This window comes from Pipistrellus hanaki (assembly GCF_964339955.1).
Source record: "Pipistrellus hanaki genome assembly, chromosome: 9".
Lineage (NCBI taxonomy): Eukaryota > Metazoa > Chordata > Mammalia > Chiroptera > Vespertilionidae > Pipistrellus > Pipistrellus hanaki.
The window spans coordinates 14496694-14511473 of record NC_140511.1 but is presented as its reverse complement, the minus strand read 5'-3'; the positions used below and the strand labels follow the sequence as shown (position 1 = coordinate 14511473).

Here is a 14780-nt window from a genome sequence, read left to right as displayed (position 1 = left end):
TCCAATGAAGATGACCAGACTGAAGAGTGAAAGACAAAATAAAATATACTATATTTGAGAAAAAGGAAATGTCATAAAATATCCTCTGAGAGTTAACTAGAGACATCGCTACACTGAAACAAAAAAAAGAATACTCCCTAAAGGAAACATTTAGAGATTCAAAAAAGAACTTCCTGAGAAATAATATTATAGCAGAAATGAAAAATTCAATTGGAGAATTAGAAAATAAAGTTGAGGACATTTTGAATAAATTAAAGCAAAGCTGTACAAAAGAAAGAAGGTTAGAAAACAATTAGAGAGCTAGACCAGTAAGCTCCAAGATGAAATAATAAGTATTCTAAAAGGCAGAACAGAAATGAAGGAAAAGAAATTATCAAGAAAATAATTTAAGGAAATTACCCATAAGTCTTCAGGTGGAGAGAACTAACATGGTATCTGACACATTAAATGAAAACTAATCTAAACCAAGGCACAGGTCATAACTTTCAGAGCAAGGAAAACAAATATCTAAAAGATTTCAAGGAAGAAAAAACAAATCAGTTCACGTCAAAGGATCAAGAATTAAAGTAGTGTTGAGTGTGCCCTGGCCAATGCTCCTTTGGTTGAAGTGTCATCCTGTACACCAAAATGTGGCAGCTCAATTCTCGCTCAGAGCACACACCTAGGTTGCAGGTTCAATCCCAGGTTGGGGTACATAAGGAAAGCAACCAATCAGTGTGTTTCTTTCTCTCTCCTCTCTTCTCTCTCTCTTTCTCTCTCTCTAGGAAAGCAACCAATTGGTGTGTTTCTCTCTCTCTCTCTCTCTCTCTCTCTCTCTCTCTCTCTCTCTCTCAATAAATATCAATAGGTGAGGACTGAAAAGAAAGGAGGAACCAAAAAAGTCACGTATGAGAGCATCATGAGAAGATATAAAGACATAAAAGAATACCTGGACAAAAAAAGAAATATTTGTGTGGATGGTTGTAAAGGAATGAGAAAAAAGGGAAGCGGGAGAAATATTTCTAAGGGTTTAACAAAAGAAAGGCAATGACAAAAGGAAATATTTCTAAGGGTTTAACAAAAGAAAGGCAATGACAATTAAAATATTAAAAGATCATGAAAATATAAATAGAATGAATAAAGAATAATTTTGTAAATATTGAGAATATAAAGACAGAAAACCCGTGAAGCCTAATGAAGATAGCTTTTTTAAAAATACTCACCTGAGGATATGTTCATTGATGAGAGAAAGAGAGGAGAGAAACAATTTTGTAAAATTAAATTACAGGCCGAAACCGGTTTTGCTCAGTGGATAGAGCATCGGCCTGCGGACTGAAAGGTCCCAGGTTGGATTCCGGTCAAAGGCATATATATACCTTGGTTGCGGGCACATCCCCAGTAGAGTGTGTGCAAGAAGCAACTGATCGATGATTCTCTGTCATCTCATCAATGTTTCTAACCTTCTATCCCTCTCTTTTCCTCTTTGTAAAAAATCAATAAAATATTAATAAATAAATAAATAACACACAGTATCAACTTAAGTAACAGAAGGTAAACAAAATCGCTTATAAACAAATCTATATAAATTTAAAATGTTTATATTTTTACATTTATGAGTTTTAGATAAATTATTATATGATGAATTGAGGAGAAAATAGTTAAGATTTAAAACAATGTGAAAATACCATGATCTTCCATAAAAGCTCAAGGACACAATACTATCCGTCAGACTCAGTATAGACAAGCAGTGTTTTTAAATCACTGACGTAAAAATGTTATTTCTCATACTGATGAACAATCAGGTGTGAATGGGCTCCCAATTGCTTGCATCCCTCTGCTCTCAGAACATCACCTGCATTGATACTGTGATCTCCTGAAGGGCAGCGTCTGCTTCGTCTTGCTTAGTTTTAAGTAACACACTTTGCTCTCCAGCTTTTCTGTTCAGTTCATCCACAAGAGCTTTAGCTTCGTTTAGTTTAGATACACCAGCCTATATTAATAAAATATTGATTGGCAATATTTTAAAAAGAAATTGCATACATACACAGCCTATAATGTTAAGCAAAAATGCAAATGTGTGCATATAAAACATTCACAAGTAAGCTTAGGGGTTTTTTTAATTGCAAATTATACTGATTTGTTCAATTGTATAACCATTAAGATGTAGTAAAAGACTTCAAAGAGGCTTAAAAAAACAGATTTTAAAGCATCACAATAAAGCTAAACAGATCAACATATATTTGATAGCTTAAGCAGGGTTTTTTTTTTTTTATCTACTGTAGTAAATGAGAGAGAAAATAGAAAGCAAGAAACAATTCAGAAAATCTTTCCCATTTTTCAGTCTCATAGATGGTGGTACAAGAATTCATGAGCCATTCTTTGTATACTGGACAACATTTGGATTGGTCTGTCCAGTACCTATTTTTTTAATAAGACATTTATAAAAAAAAAAAAAAAATAGGTACTGGACTGAGGCACCTCACATGTGGTTCTGGTGGGTTATTCTTCAAAATCCTTGCCAATTCTTTGGGTGATCATTTGACTCTGTCCTGGTAATTATGGTACCCCACTGCTCATGAACAATCCAAGGAACAGACATGAAAAATATTCCCTCTTTTCTATGACTTGGGTGTTTGTGAAAAATTTAGGGAGACAGTAATAGCAAAAAAAGGAATGTAACCAATATTTGTTGAGCCCCCAATATAGAGGACAGGCATTGTACTGGTTCTTTAAATATATCCTTTATCTTAATACACACACACAACAACCACCACTGACCTAATTAAGCTGCAACTCAGCAAGCTTAAGTGATTTATCCACAGAAGCCTGGAGAACTAAATCAGGAAATAACCCTCCCACAGCATATAAAGTTAGTGGCTTAAAATAAATAAAAATGAATCATTAGAAAAATGGAGAAAGATACTATAAAAAAAAAGATAAATTCTAGTTTATAACACTATAAAGAGAAGCTAAAACTTTGAAAAGGAAATACTCTCTGACAACTTCTGAAGCTGGCATTTAATACCACCTTTTGTTTAAGCTCTAAAATTAGAGCACTATAAAAAGGAAAATATTCAGAAAGCACTAAGTGACATGGCTAGAATGTTTCTTATAAAATATAATTTGAATGTTTATTATAAAGCATAATCTTGGATATTATGTTTTAATCAATAATAGGTATATGAGAATTTTTAAAATGCTTTCATTTGATAGATAGGGAATTGTAATGACACACCATAAGCTATAATACCACAAAAAATACCATACAGTTAAGAAGAAGTATAATTATTGAAACAAAAAAATATAAAAACATTACTGCAATTTAGTGGGCAATACAAACAAGGCATTTAATAAATATATACCACAGAAAACAAGGATTGTTGTTCTGTATAGATAATTCAAGATTACCAATATTATACCTGTAAATGACTTTGCCTTTTTAATAATTCCTTTTTCTTGCTGCTACTAATGGCAGAATATACATGTAAGAAGGTCATATATCGGCTTGGTGTAGCACCATATGCTTTACAAGATTCATGGATTAATAAAAATGATTTTAAAAAATCAGGTTCAACTAGAAAGAGATAGAAAACAAAAATTACTTAATATATGGATGACCCATTAAGAATTAGACAAAATAGGCGGTAGAGTAAGTGGATTCTGCATGGACATGCTCCCAGGAATAGACTGGAATTACAACTAAAATACAACTGAAGACTCGCAGAAGAGAACCCTGCTACCCAAGAACTGAAAGTAGAGACTGCATAGAGACTGGTAGAAGAGCAGAAGGGTGAAAGTGCTGGCCAGGCACCCACAGACAGCAGTTGAAGTTCTGGAGAGATATTGCAGCTGTGGAGGATGCCACTGAGAACTCTGGGATCTAATTATCAAGGTGGCCCCCCAGCAGAGAGCACTAAAACTGAGAACGGTACCCATACAACATCTGGCTGTGAAAGGCAGTGGGGTTGCTGCCTGCCAGGAAGCGACTGCTGAAAATTCAGGCACCCTTTAAAATGCACAAAATTCCCTGTGGAGCCACCCACCTTGTGCTTAGGCAGAGGGAGGGAAGGCTGGACTGGAGCTGTGTGAGCAGACACCACGATTGGAGACTCAGGGGTTAGAGCGCAGAAGGCAGAGATCACTAGTGTCCTGTGCTGAGTCATCACCTCATGCAACAGAGAACATCTTTCCCACACAGACATGTGCCCTACCTGGGGTGGGGGAGGAAGGGACAGGGGAATGCTGTGGGGAGACAGTTGACCTACCCTATTAGAAAACACCTTGCCCTGAGGCCACTTGAGAGACTGAAAATAATAATTAGCCTCCAACCAGAAGCAACTGCTCTAACCTGTTGAAAAAACTCTCCCCACACTTGTGGACAATTGCCTGGGGGCAATTCAAATCAGAATCCTGTCAGTCTGTAAGCAGAGGCTGTCTCTGGAGGCTTTGAGTCTTTGCCTGATCTAATTATCCATAAATAGCATTTGACGCTGTTCTGCACTAGAGATTGAGAGGTATAGAGGATCTATCTAATGCATAGTCACAAACCTAAACAGACAGCCAAAATGAGAACAAAGAAACAAACCTCAAATGAAAGAACAAAAGAATTCTCCAAAAGAGATAAATGAAGCAGAGATAAGAAATTTAATTGAAAGAGTTCAGAGTAATGATGGCAAAGGTGCTCAATAGCATGAAAAAAGATATAGTAACTATGAAAAAGAACAGTCAGAAGTAAAGAATGACAAAAAACAAATAAAGAACACATTGGAAGGAATACACAGCAAATTAGGGGAAGATGAGGACTGAATCAGTGAATTAGAAGACAGGATTTTAAAAAAAATCACTCAGAGAACCAAAAAGAAAAGGTAATTAAAAAGCAGGAGGACAGCTTAGGGAGCTGTGGGACAATGTGAGACCTAACAATATTACAATAGCAGGTGTGCTAGAAGAGGCAGAAAGGAAGAAAGGGATAGAAAATGTTTGAAGAAATAGTGGCAGAAAATTTCCCTAACCTGGTAAAGAAAAAGGTCACATAAGTTCAGGAGGCACAGATAACCCCAAACAAGAAGAACCCAAACAGACCCATGCCCAGACACATCATAATTAAAATGCCAAAAATTAAAGACAAAGAGAGAATCTGAAAGGCAACAAGAGAAAAGCAAACTGTTACTTCTAAAGAGGCTGAAGGCTGATTTTTCATCAGAAATTCTAAATGCCAGAAGGGAATGGCATGAAGTACTTAAGGTAATAGAAAGCAAGGATCTGAAACCAAGATTACTATATCCAGCAAGTCCATCATTCAAAATAGACGGTCAAATAAGGAACTTCCCAGATCAAGAAAAAAAGAGGCTAGTATAGAACACTACCATCAAGCTAGCATTGCAAGAAATGCTAAAGAGATTGCTGTAATAAGAAGAAACAGAGAGAGAAACCTAGCCATACAGGATTAAAATGGCAATAAATAAGTACCCATCAATAATAACCCTAAATGTAAATGGATTAAATGCTCCAATCAAAAGGGTATGGACACAAAAGGTAGTTGAATGGAAACAAAAGCATGCTGTCTACAAGTGACCCATCTCATTACAAAAGGATGAGAGTAATGAGATGGAAAAAAATTTCCATGCAAATGGAAAAGAAAGCTGGAGTAGGAATACTCATATCTGACAAATAAACTTCAAAATGAAGGCCATCACAAGAGACAACAAAGGTCACTACATAATACTAAAGGGATTGATCAAACAAGAGGATATAATTCTGGTAAACATATATGTATCTAATATAGTAGAACCTAAATATATACAAAAATTTCTACATGACTTTAAGGGAGAGATTTTCAACAATACAATCATAGTAGGGGACTTTAATATCCTGCTGACTTCACTGGTAGATAATGGAAAAAAGTGAAATTAGACCACCAACTTATACCATGCACAAAAATAAACTCAAAATGGAGAAAAGACTTAAATGTAAGCCGTGAAACACTAAAAATCCTAGAAGAAACTATTGGCAGCAAAATCTCAGACATCTCTCGTAGCAATACCTTTATGGATATACCCCCTAGGACAATGAAATCTAATGAGAAAATAAGAAAATGGAACAACATCAAAATAAAAAGCTTCTGCACAGCAAAAGAAATCATCAACAAAATAACAAGAGAGTGACTGCCAAAACCGGTTTGGCTCAGTGGATAGAGCGTTGGTCTGCGGACTGAAAGGTCACAGGTTCGATTCCGGTGAAGGACATGTACATTGGTTGTGGGCACATCCCTGGTTGGGGGGTGTTCAGGAGGCAGCTGATCCATCTTTCTCTCTCATCGATGTTTCTAGCTTTCTATCTCTCTCCCTCCCTCTCTGTAAAAAATCAACAAAATATATTTAAAAAGAAAAAAGAAAAAAGTAAAAAAATAAATAAATAACAAGAGAGCCCACTGCATGGGAGAACATATTTGCCAATGTGACACCACTAAGGGATTAACCTCCAAAATTTACAGGGAATTCATACAACAAAAGGAAGATAAACAATCCAATTAAAAAATGGGCAAAGGACCTTAATAGACACTTCTCCAAAAGGGACATATGGAATGCCAAAAGGCTTTTGAAAAAAATGCTCAAAGTCACTAATCATCCCAAAGATACAAATCAAAATAACTATGAGATACCACCTCACAGTGGTTAGAATGGCTATCATCAACAAATCAACAAAAGGACAAGTGTTGACAAAGATGTGGAGAAAAGGGAAACCTCATACACTCTAGTAGGAATGACGACTGGTGCAGCCTCTGTGGAAAACAGTTTAGATTTTCCTCAAAAAAATTAAAAGTGGAACTCCCATTTGACCCAGTGATTCCACTTCTATGAATATATCCCAAGAATTCAGAAACACCCATCAGAAAGAATATATGCACCCCTATGTTCATAGCAGAGCAATTTACAATAGCTAAGATTTGGAAACAATCTAAGTGCCCATCAGCAGATGAATGAATTAAAAAGCTGTAATACATCTATACAATGGAATACTACACATCTGTAAAAAAAAAAAAAAAGAAAGAAGGAAAGAACTCTTACCATTTGCAACAGCATGGGTGGAACTGGAGAGCATTTTACTAATCGAAATAAACCAGTCAGAGATAGATAAATATCTCATGATCTCACTCATATGTGGAATCTAACGAACAACATAAACTGATGGACAAAAATAGACCCAGAGACATAGAAACATAGAACAGACTGTAAAACCTCAGAATGAATGCAGGGGTGAGTGGAGGAGTGGGAGAGATCAACCAATGAACTCATATGCATATATGCATAACCCATAGACACAGACAAAAGGTTGGTGAAGGTTTGCAGAGGAGAGGTATGGAAGGGGCAACAGGGGGAAAAAGGGACATAACAACAATAAACATTATATAAAAAAAAAGTTTAGGCTTCTAGCCAAAGACCCTAAACAATAAGATGGTGTTCAGATCACTGGAGTCAAATATATAATTATTAATTTCTTAAATTCAAACAATAGATATTCTGTTAGGTCCTATATGAAATTACATAAATATTTATTTAAAAACAACCAGGGCTTTAAAGTTTATTTTTTATCAAAAGAGATATAACCTCGTTAGCTTAGTATCACTCAAATTCATAATCATCGTGAATCTTTAATGGATTTGAAACATTAGATGGCCATTTAACAAATATAAATGATTTAAAATAAATTTCATTAAAAGTACCTGAAGATTTTTTCTTTTCTTCTTTTCTTTTTTTTTCACCACATTTTTCTTCAATACCTATTTCACTGAATAACATTTCAGGTATCTAAAAAATGAAGAGCATTTCTGTAAACCTCAATTCAGTATAAAAAAATTTTAGTAAATGCAATTATCCAAGGTTAAAAACCTTTAACACATAAGCACAACAAGCACATATAACATACACACATGCACACACAAACAGTATCAATTGCACTTTCTTCTAAGATTTTTTCCAAAAAAGAAAAAAAATCAAAATATATACATCTTTAGAAGACATTATTTCCTAGACAAGATTTCACATTATCAACCAGTAATTGATTGAAAAATGACACTTAAGAGCAGCTCCAATATCTAACTTAAAATATAATTAGACTGAAAAGAAGAAAATCACAATTTAAAATAAATTAGAAAATAATCACAAATGCCATTTAAAATAGCATAATAATTAAAATATGTAGCAGAAAATAACAAAATGCCTTCATGGCATAAAGTGATCCTAAAGGTTCTTTTGCTTTCTTGAATAAGAAATAACTAAAAGTATATGAAAACAATTTAATAATTGATAATGCTAAAAATTATCTATTGCCTAGCTATAATTAGGTTTTTGCCACTATCACAAATAAGAAAACAAAACCTCATAAACAGATCATTATTCTTACATAAAATATGGCAATCTTTTAACTTACTATTTTAAAATAGTATATATAAACTCTTAGTTTCCTGGAAAAAAACAGAACTATGAAATTTTAAAATTAAGCCAAAAAACTTCAACTTCTTTCACCTAATTGTTAATATTAATACCAAAAGAAAGCACAAGTAATACAGGTAACTAGGTCAAAAATCATTTTCTTAATTTCTGGGGTTGAATAAAATGTAAGCCAAAAGATTCCTGAACTAATGGAGGGCTTAAAAGGACCATTCTGACAAAACGCTTAAACCTCTGGGAGAATATTTTAAATTGGCACTTTTAAACAAATGGAAATTTTTCTTTGAAACTCACTTTCTTTAAATAAGTCTATTGCTTATGTTAATTAGTTTGTGGCAAACATTTCACAACACACACATATATCAAAGCATCATGTTGTACACTTTAAATATATAGTTTTTATTTGTCAATTATATCTCAACTAGAGGCCCGGTGCATGAAATTCGTGCATGGGGGGGGTGAATACCCTCAACCTAGCCTGCACCCTCTCCAATCTGGGACCTCTCAGGGGATGTCTGGCTGCCAGTCTAGATGAACAGTCGGACATTCCTCACACAATCCTGGACTGCTGGCTCCTAATCACTCACCTGCCTGCCTGCCTGGTTGCCCCTAACTGCCCCCCATGCCATCCTGGTCACCCCCAATAGCCCCCACTGCCAGCCAGGTCACTCCTAACTGCCCCCCACACCCCGCCGCTGGCCTGGTCGCCCAACTGTCCTCCCCACCAGCCTGGTTGCCTCTTACTGTCCCCCATGACTGCCTGGTCACCCCCAACAGTCACACACCCCCCCCCCCGCCAGCCTAGTTGTCCCTCACTAGCCCCCTGCCTACCTGGTTGCCCCACGCAGCCTGCTTGTTCAGTCATTTGGTCATCCCTTGGGCCGGCCCTGAGTGACTAGGCAGCCACCATCCGAGTCTTGCCCGCATCTTGGGCCGACCCTGGGTGACTGAGGAACTGAGGGGACTGGGTGCCACCATCTTGTGGCTGTGGGCGCCTCCATATCTGAGGGCAGGGCAGTCAATTAGCATATTCCCTCCTTATTGGCTGTGGGCACCATCTTTGAGGGTGGATCAGTCAATTAGCATATTCCCTCCTTACTGGCTGTGGGTGCCACCATCTTTGCGACTGCATGAGGGTCAATTACCATATCCCCTCTTTATTAGATAGAATAAAGCCAAGGAGTAAAAATGGTTCATTCATAAGCGGTATCCTACATTAGCTAAATTTTTCTGTCCAGATCCTCCTATATTCCCCTTTGCCTGCACTTTCCCTCTTGGAGACAACAATAGCACTTTCTAAAAATTGAATGGGTTATTAACCCTACTGTCTCCTATTAACACCCTCACCTCTTAATTCCTAGAACTGCTCTCTGTTTTCTTATCCACATTGTTGTCAGCCCCTCACCTGCACTCCAAATGGTCATATTAAGACCTTGTCATTAACAATAACCAAAATCATTCCATAATTTCACTTTCTAACATCTCACTCTTTTACCACTACACTCCTATCTTCCCAGCTTATTCTCTTCACAATGTCAATAATCCTTAGACCCCACAGACTCCTACAATTCATTAATTTAACCATCTTTACAATGTCATTCACTATCTTCCTATTATAATTTCTCAAGTCCCTTGGCCTTCCCTTGCTTTGTCATACATAGGAGCAAAGCCCCAATCCTGGTTAAATGACAGTCACCCCTTATTGGAGATGTGCATTTATGAGTGCTCATGTAACTGGAGAAAAATACACAGCAATGCTTATTGGCCTCAGTTGATCTCCATGTGCACTAACCTCAAGTGAACCCTTAGTGCTATCTACATATTATCCTAAACCTTTCACTTTTTTACTCTTCTGAACTGCTATTTTATATGTCCTCTAACATAACTTCAAGACTTCAGAATCTGTTCCTTCAACTTTTTTCTCAATTAATAATCATTCTTCCTATTCCACTGGGAAAATAAAGACAACCAGAAGTGTGTCTAAAATTTCCCCACACCACACCTACCCTTGGACCTTTGCCCTTGTGCTCTGCTTTCTTTCCTGTTATTATGGATGGCATTTTCATTCTCCAAGCAAAGACCAATCCTTAATCTTTTCATCTGTGCCTAGACTCACATGCTGTCCACTACCAATGATATTGCTCTAGCAAATATTCCCTGACTTTCCTGTAATGTAATTTTTGCATATAAACAGACTATATGATTTATCCCATTTTAAAACAAAGACAAAAAAAGAAAAAAGAAAAAAAAACACTTCCTCCAGTTACTGATCCATTTCTCTCTTATACAACAAAATTTCTCAAAAGAAATAAGCATATTCATTATCTCTAATCCTCTCTTCTCATTCCTTCTGAAATGTATTCCAATAATGGCTTTTTCTACTACTAATTGAAACTGCTTTATCAAAATCATCAATGACCTCCATGTTGTTAAACCCAATTTTCAGGCCTCATCTACTTTTATGAGTCATAGCTAATCCTTCCTTACTCCTTGGAAATGTTATCTTCACTTGGCTTCCAGGCTTCCATTGCCTTCACATGCTCCTGGTTTTCCTCCTATTCTCTAGCAGCTCCTTCTCGGTTCCCTTGGCAGTTCCTCCTCTTCATTTCAACTCTTCACTTGATCTTAGCCAAAAGGCCGAGAAGCGATTCATTTCAACTCTTAATGTCAAAGTACCCCAAGATTCAGTCCTTGGACCTATTTCCTCTTTTGTGAACATTCAGTCCTTTGGTGACATTATTCAATCTCATAGCTTTAAATTTTACCTATATCTGATAATTCCCCAATTTTTATCTGTATGCCTGACCTTTCCTCTGAACTCCAGATTCATATATCCAGCCTTATTAACCTTGCATCTTGGATGACTGACATCTCATATTTAGCAAATAGCATAGCAATGATAGATGTTTTCAAAAATATTAAATATTTTATTTAAAAATTGCTAATATCATTACTATGAAGTTTTTATTATAAGCTAGTCTATGATAGGCTAGTAAAATTTTCTAAAGTACAATAGACATTTTTGTGGTCTATAATCTTCAATCTAAAATTCTAGACTCAACTGAACGATCATATGAAGAAAATAGTGTTATCTTCAGACATACAAGCGATGTTCAGTGCCACAATTAAGGAAACCAAAGGAAAGTTGTAAAAATCAGTAACTTAAAAACAAAATAGGCTTATATTTTTTTATATCCATATTTAAATGTTAAACTTACTTTCTTCATGCTGCTATCTGACCAACCTTCCATCCACAACACCTGGCATTTCTTATGCAATGCTGGGTTACTCTCACAGTTTATTGTGAAGTTTAAATTTGCAGAATCCATTATCAAGACAATATGCAAGTTTTGTTGAATTCCTAAAAAATACATAAGAAAGTTATAATTACAGAATATGACAGCAATAATAAATGGGGAAACTAGCATATGGTCTGGTTTTATAAAATTAACATTTCTGAAATGGAATATTTATCTGAATTATAATAGGAGCTATTTATTTTAAAAGCACAAGCTATAAAACAGAATATGATTTTTATTTTGGTTAAGAAATACGTGTGTGTGTGTGTGTGTGTGTGTGTGTGTGTGTACTAATAAACAACTATCCAGAAAGATATTCATGAAGAAGATACTATATTGCTGTTGTGTATGTTATTTATCAAATGTGATACTGGATTCTATTTTATAATTTTTCTTTCAAAGATTTTTGTTTCAATATTCACAGCAAAATTGATATCTGGTTTTATTTTTAAGTATATATTTTCCCTGTTTTACTATCAATGTTATTTTCCCTTCAAAAATGAAATTTGGAAACTTTCCTAAATTTTCTATGTGCTAAAACAGTTTAAAATAGCATTGGGATGATCTGCTTCTTAAAGGTGTGGCACAACTGCCTTATAAACTTGAAGGAGAGGGAAAGAAGGGTCGCTCTTAAACAACTTCCCCTATTTCATCAATATTAAAGGTTGTTTTAGAAAAATAAAGAAGGCAAATATAATAGTAATGTCTGAATGGTATTATTAGATATCTATAGTATATATGAAACTATTTCTTGTAATAACAACAGGTTATTAAGTTTTAAAAAAAAATCTAGAATCTGGCACAAACTAAATAGTTCATTAATTCTCTAAAATAGGAAGTACAAGCAGTAATATTACCACATGAAAATAAAAGCAGCAATGTACATTAGCAAACTTTCATTCTTTCCTTTTGCTAAAATTTTGCTAACGTATTTTTTATTATAGGTTAGCCTTTTAAGGTATATTAACTGCTATTTTCTAAAAGCTCCACAAAAAAGAAAAAAAGTATAAATTACTAACTGAACCCAAAACTTAAGATACCTTTGTAATCTATAAAAAATAAAATAGATTAAACTATATTTATTTCACAGGAACCAGAGTCTGAATTGATTAATAAATTAGACGTCACTTACGATATGTGAAGTAATTGAAGGTTGGTCCAAAAAATCCATCCTGGGACGCCTGATCTTTAAGAGGCAACAGCAAGGGCTCTAACTCTTCGAGGGTGTAGAGCCCGGGAACTTCACCTACAGCAGACAATTATGTTTCTCTTGAATTCTAGTTTTACACTAAATCAACAATACATTGTCCATACACAATGCTTTTTCTATTTTTGTATTAAATAATCTGCCCCTATCGATCTTTGTTTCCAAAAATACACAAGCCTATCACTTCAATATTACTCACAAATCTACATCTACTGCCTTCATTTGATAAAATTCAAATTCCTAAGCAAACGATTCAAGACAGTTCATGATCAATCCATGTACCTGGCTTTCTAGGTTCATTTTCAACACTCCTCCACAGGACCGTGTGCTCTAGCCTCAATGAATTTCTTTGTGTCCCATAAATATAATGAAATATTCCCTCTTTCTGGACTATAAGTCTAGAGTTTTCCTCTGCTCCCTATCATCCCCCAAAATTAGTGTTTATCTTTCAAGATATCCCTTTGTCAACTGCTATTCCCTTGAACCTTTCCTTACTAGCCCTATGCTAAGTAAAGGACTCTCTTCGCTTTCACATAACATCCAAACATATCCCCGTTTAGCATTTATCACACCTTTTAATAATAAATGAATTACTTCCCTTCCCTGCCAATTAGATTCTGAATTCCGAAAGAACAAATATTTGATCACATTCAATATTAACGGTAGGGCACTCTTAGCAAAGTATCAGGAACACAAGTATTTGTTAGGTAAATAAATATATAAGTGAATGGGTGGATAAATAAACTTGTACCAGGCATCAGAAAAACGAATCCACAAATTGCTACTAGCCAATAGAATGATGAGTGGCAAATGAAAGTTGATTAAGACTACAAGCATTTGATAGAGGGCCTGAACCATGTCTTCTATTTATCCAGTATTTAGCACTGGGTCTGGCACAAAATGGGTGTTTAATAAATATTTGTTAAACTAATATACTTATGGTTCACAAGAAACTGTAAGAGCAAGTGAAAATTCTTTTGCTATACATTCATGTAGGGCCCATCACAGTTGATTTCTACTTTTCTATAGGCTCAACTCAGAGGTATCAGACCACTCACCATTCTGCAAGCTTGTACATATTCAAATACATGCATACATGTACCTACTTCATGTCTTTCTCTAAATTGCAACTATGTAAAAATACTTTTGATTCCTGAAGGTTAGCAAAGAAAGCTAGCTCTACTTATATATTATACACAACGGGGAATAAGAATTTGAAATAAAAAGAGAGACAAAGGCCTAGTGATTACTTTCTCTGGAGTAGTTTCCAAATACATTTTTTGCCAAAAATGTTGGCAAAATAATTACTGAATTCATGTTTATCTGGATGTTTGCTTTCACAAAGAAAAGAAAAAAAAGTTGTAAGGCTGGTCTACTATTTTACCTCAGACAAAATGAACAAGGTCTCCATCTAGTGACAACTCAAGCAATATGTAAGAATAAGAATAAGCACCTTAAAAAATAAAGAGGCCGTTCTACAAAAAGACCACAAACATTCCAACCTACCACTTCCACTGTGCCTTTACTTCTCAGTTCCTTTAACAGAAATGGAACTACCACTTGTCTGATCTATCCTTCTCATTTGGACACTAAAGTATAGACACTTCATATTATAAATTAAAGGTGTTTTCTTTCAATCAAAGCTGTTAAATTCTAAAGAAAAGACTACATTATTCAGTCTACCTAGCATAATATAAAACAAGTATTTGTTAATAACTGAGTAAAACATGAGCATCATTTAACTTTGTCCTTGGGTCCCCGTAATGGAAGAACCTATGCAGTTGAAACTAGCATTTAGCAAGGATTATTTTATACTCTTGGTCCAACTTTAAAATTAAGCTACCA

General features: G+C 35.3%; 1 protein-coding gene across 3 annotated transcripts in view; it reads right to left on the bottom strand.

Annotated features, from left to right (window-relative positions):
* The window catches only part of DYNC2H1 (dynein cytoplasmic 2 heavy chain 1), a 245015-nt gene that overhangs the window by 135624 nt on the left and 94611 nt on the right, over positions 1-14780 (bottom strand). For all 3 annotated transcript variants that reach the window (XM_084893697.1, XM_084893698.1, XM_084893699.1), the window contains exons 51-55: positions 12861-12974; positions 11648-11790; positions 7703-7787; positions 3399-3553; positions 1832-1969 (exon numbers count right to left, since the gene is read on the bottom strand). In XM_084893697.1, coding sequence (XP_084749823.1) covers positions 1832-1969; positions 3399-3553; positions 7703-7787; positions 11648-11790; positions 12861-12974 — 635 coding nt within the window. The remainder of the gene's footprint in view (positions 1-1831; positions 1970-3398; positions 3554-7702; positions 7788-11647; positions 11791-12860; positions 12975-14780) is intronic.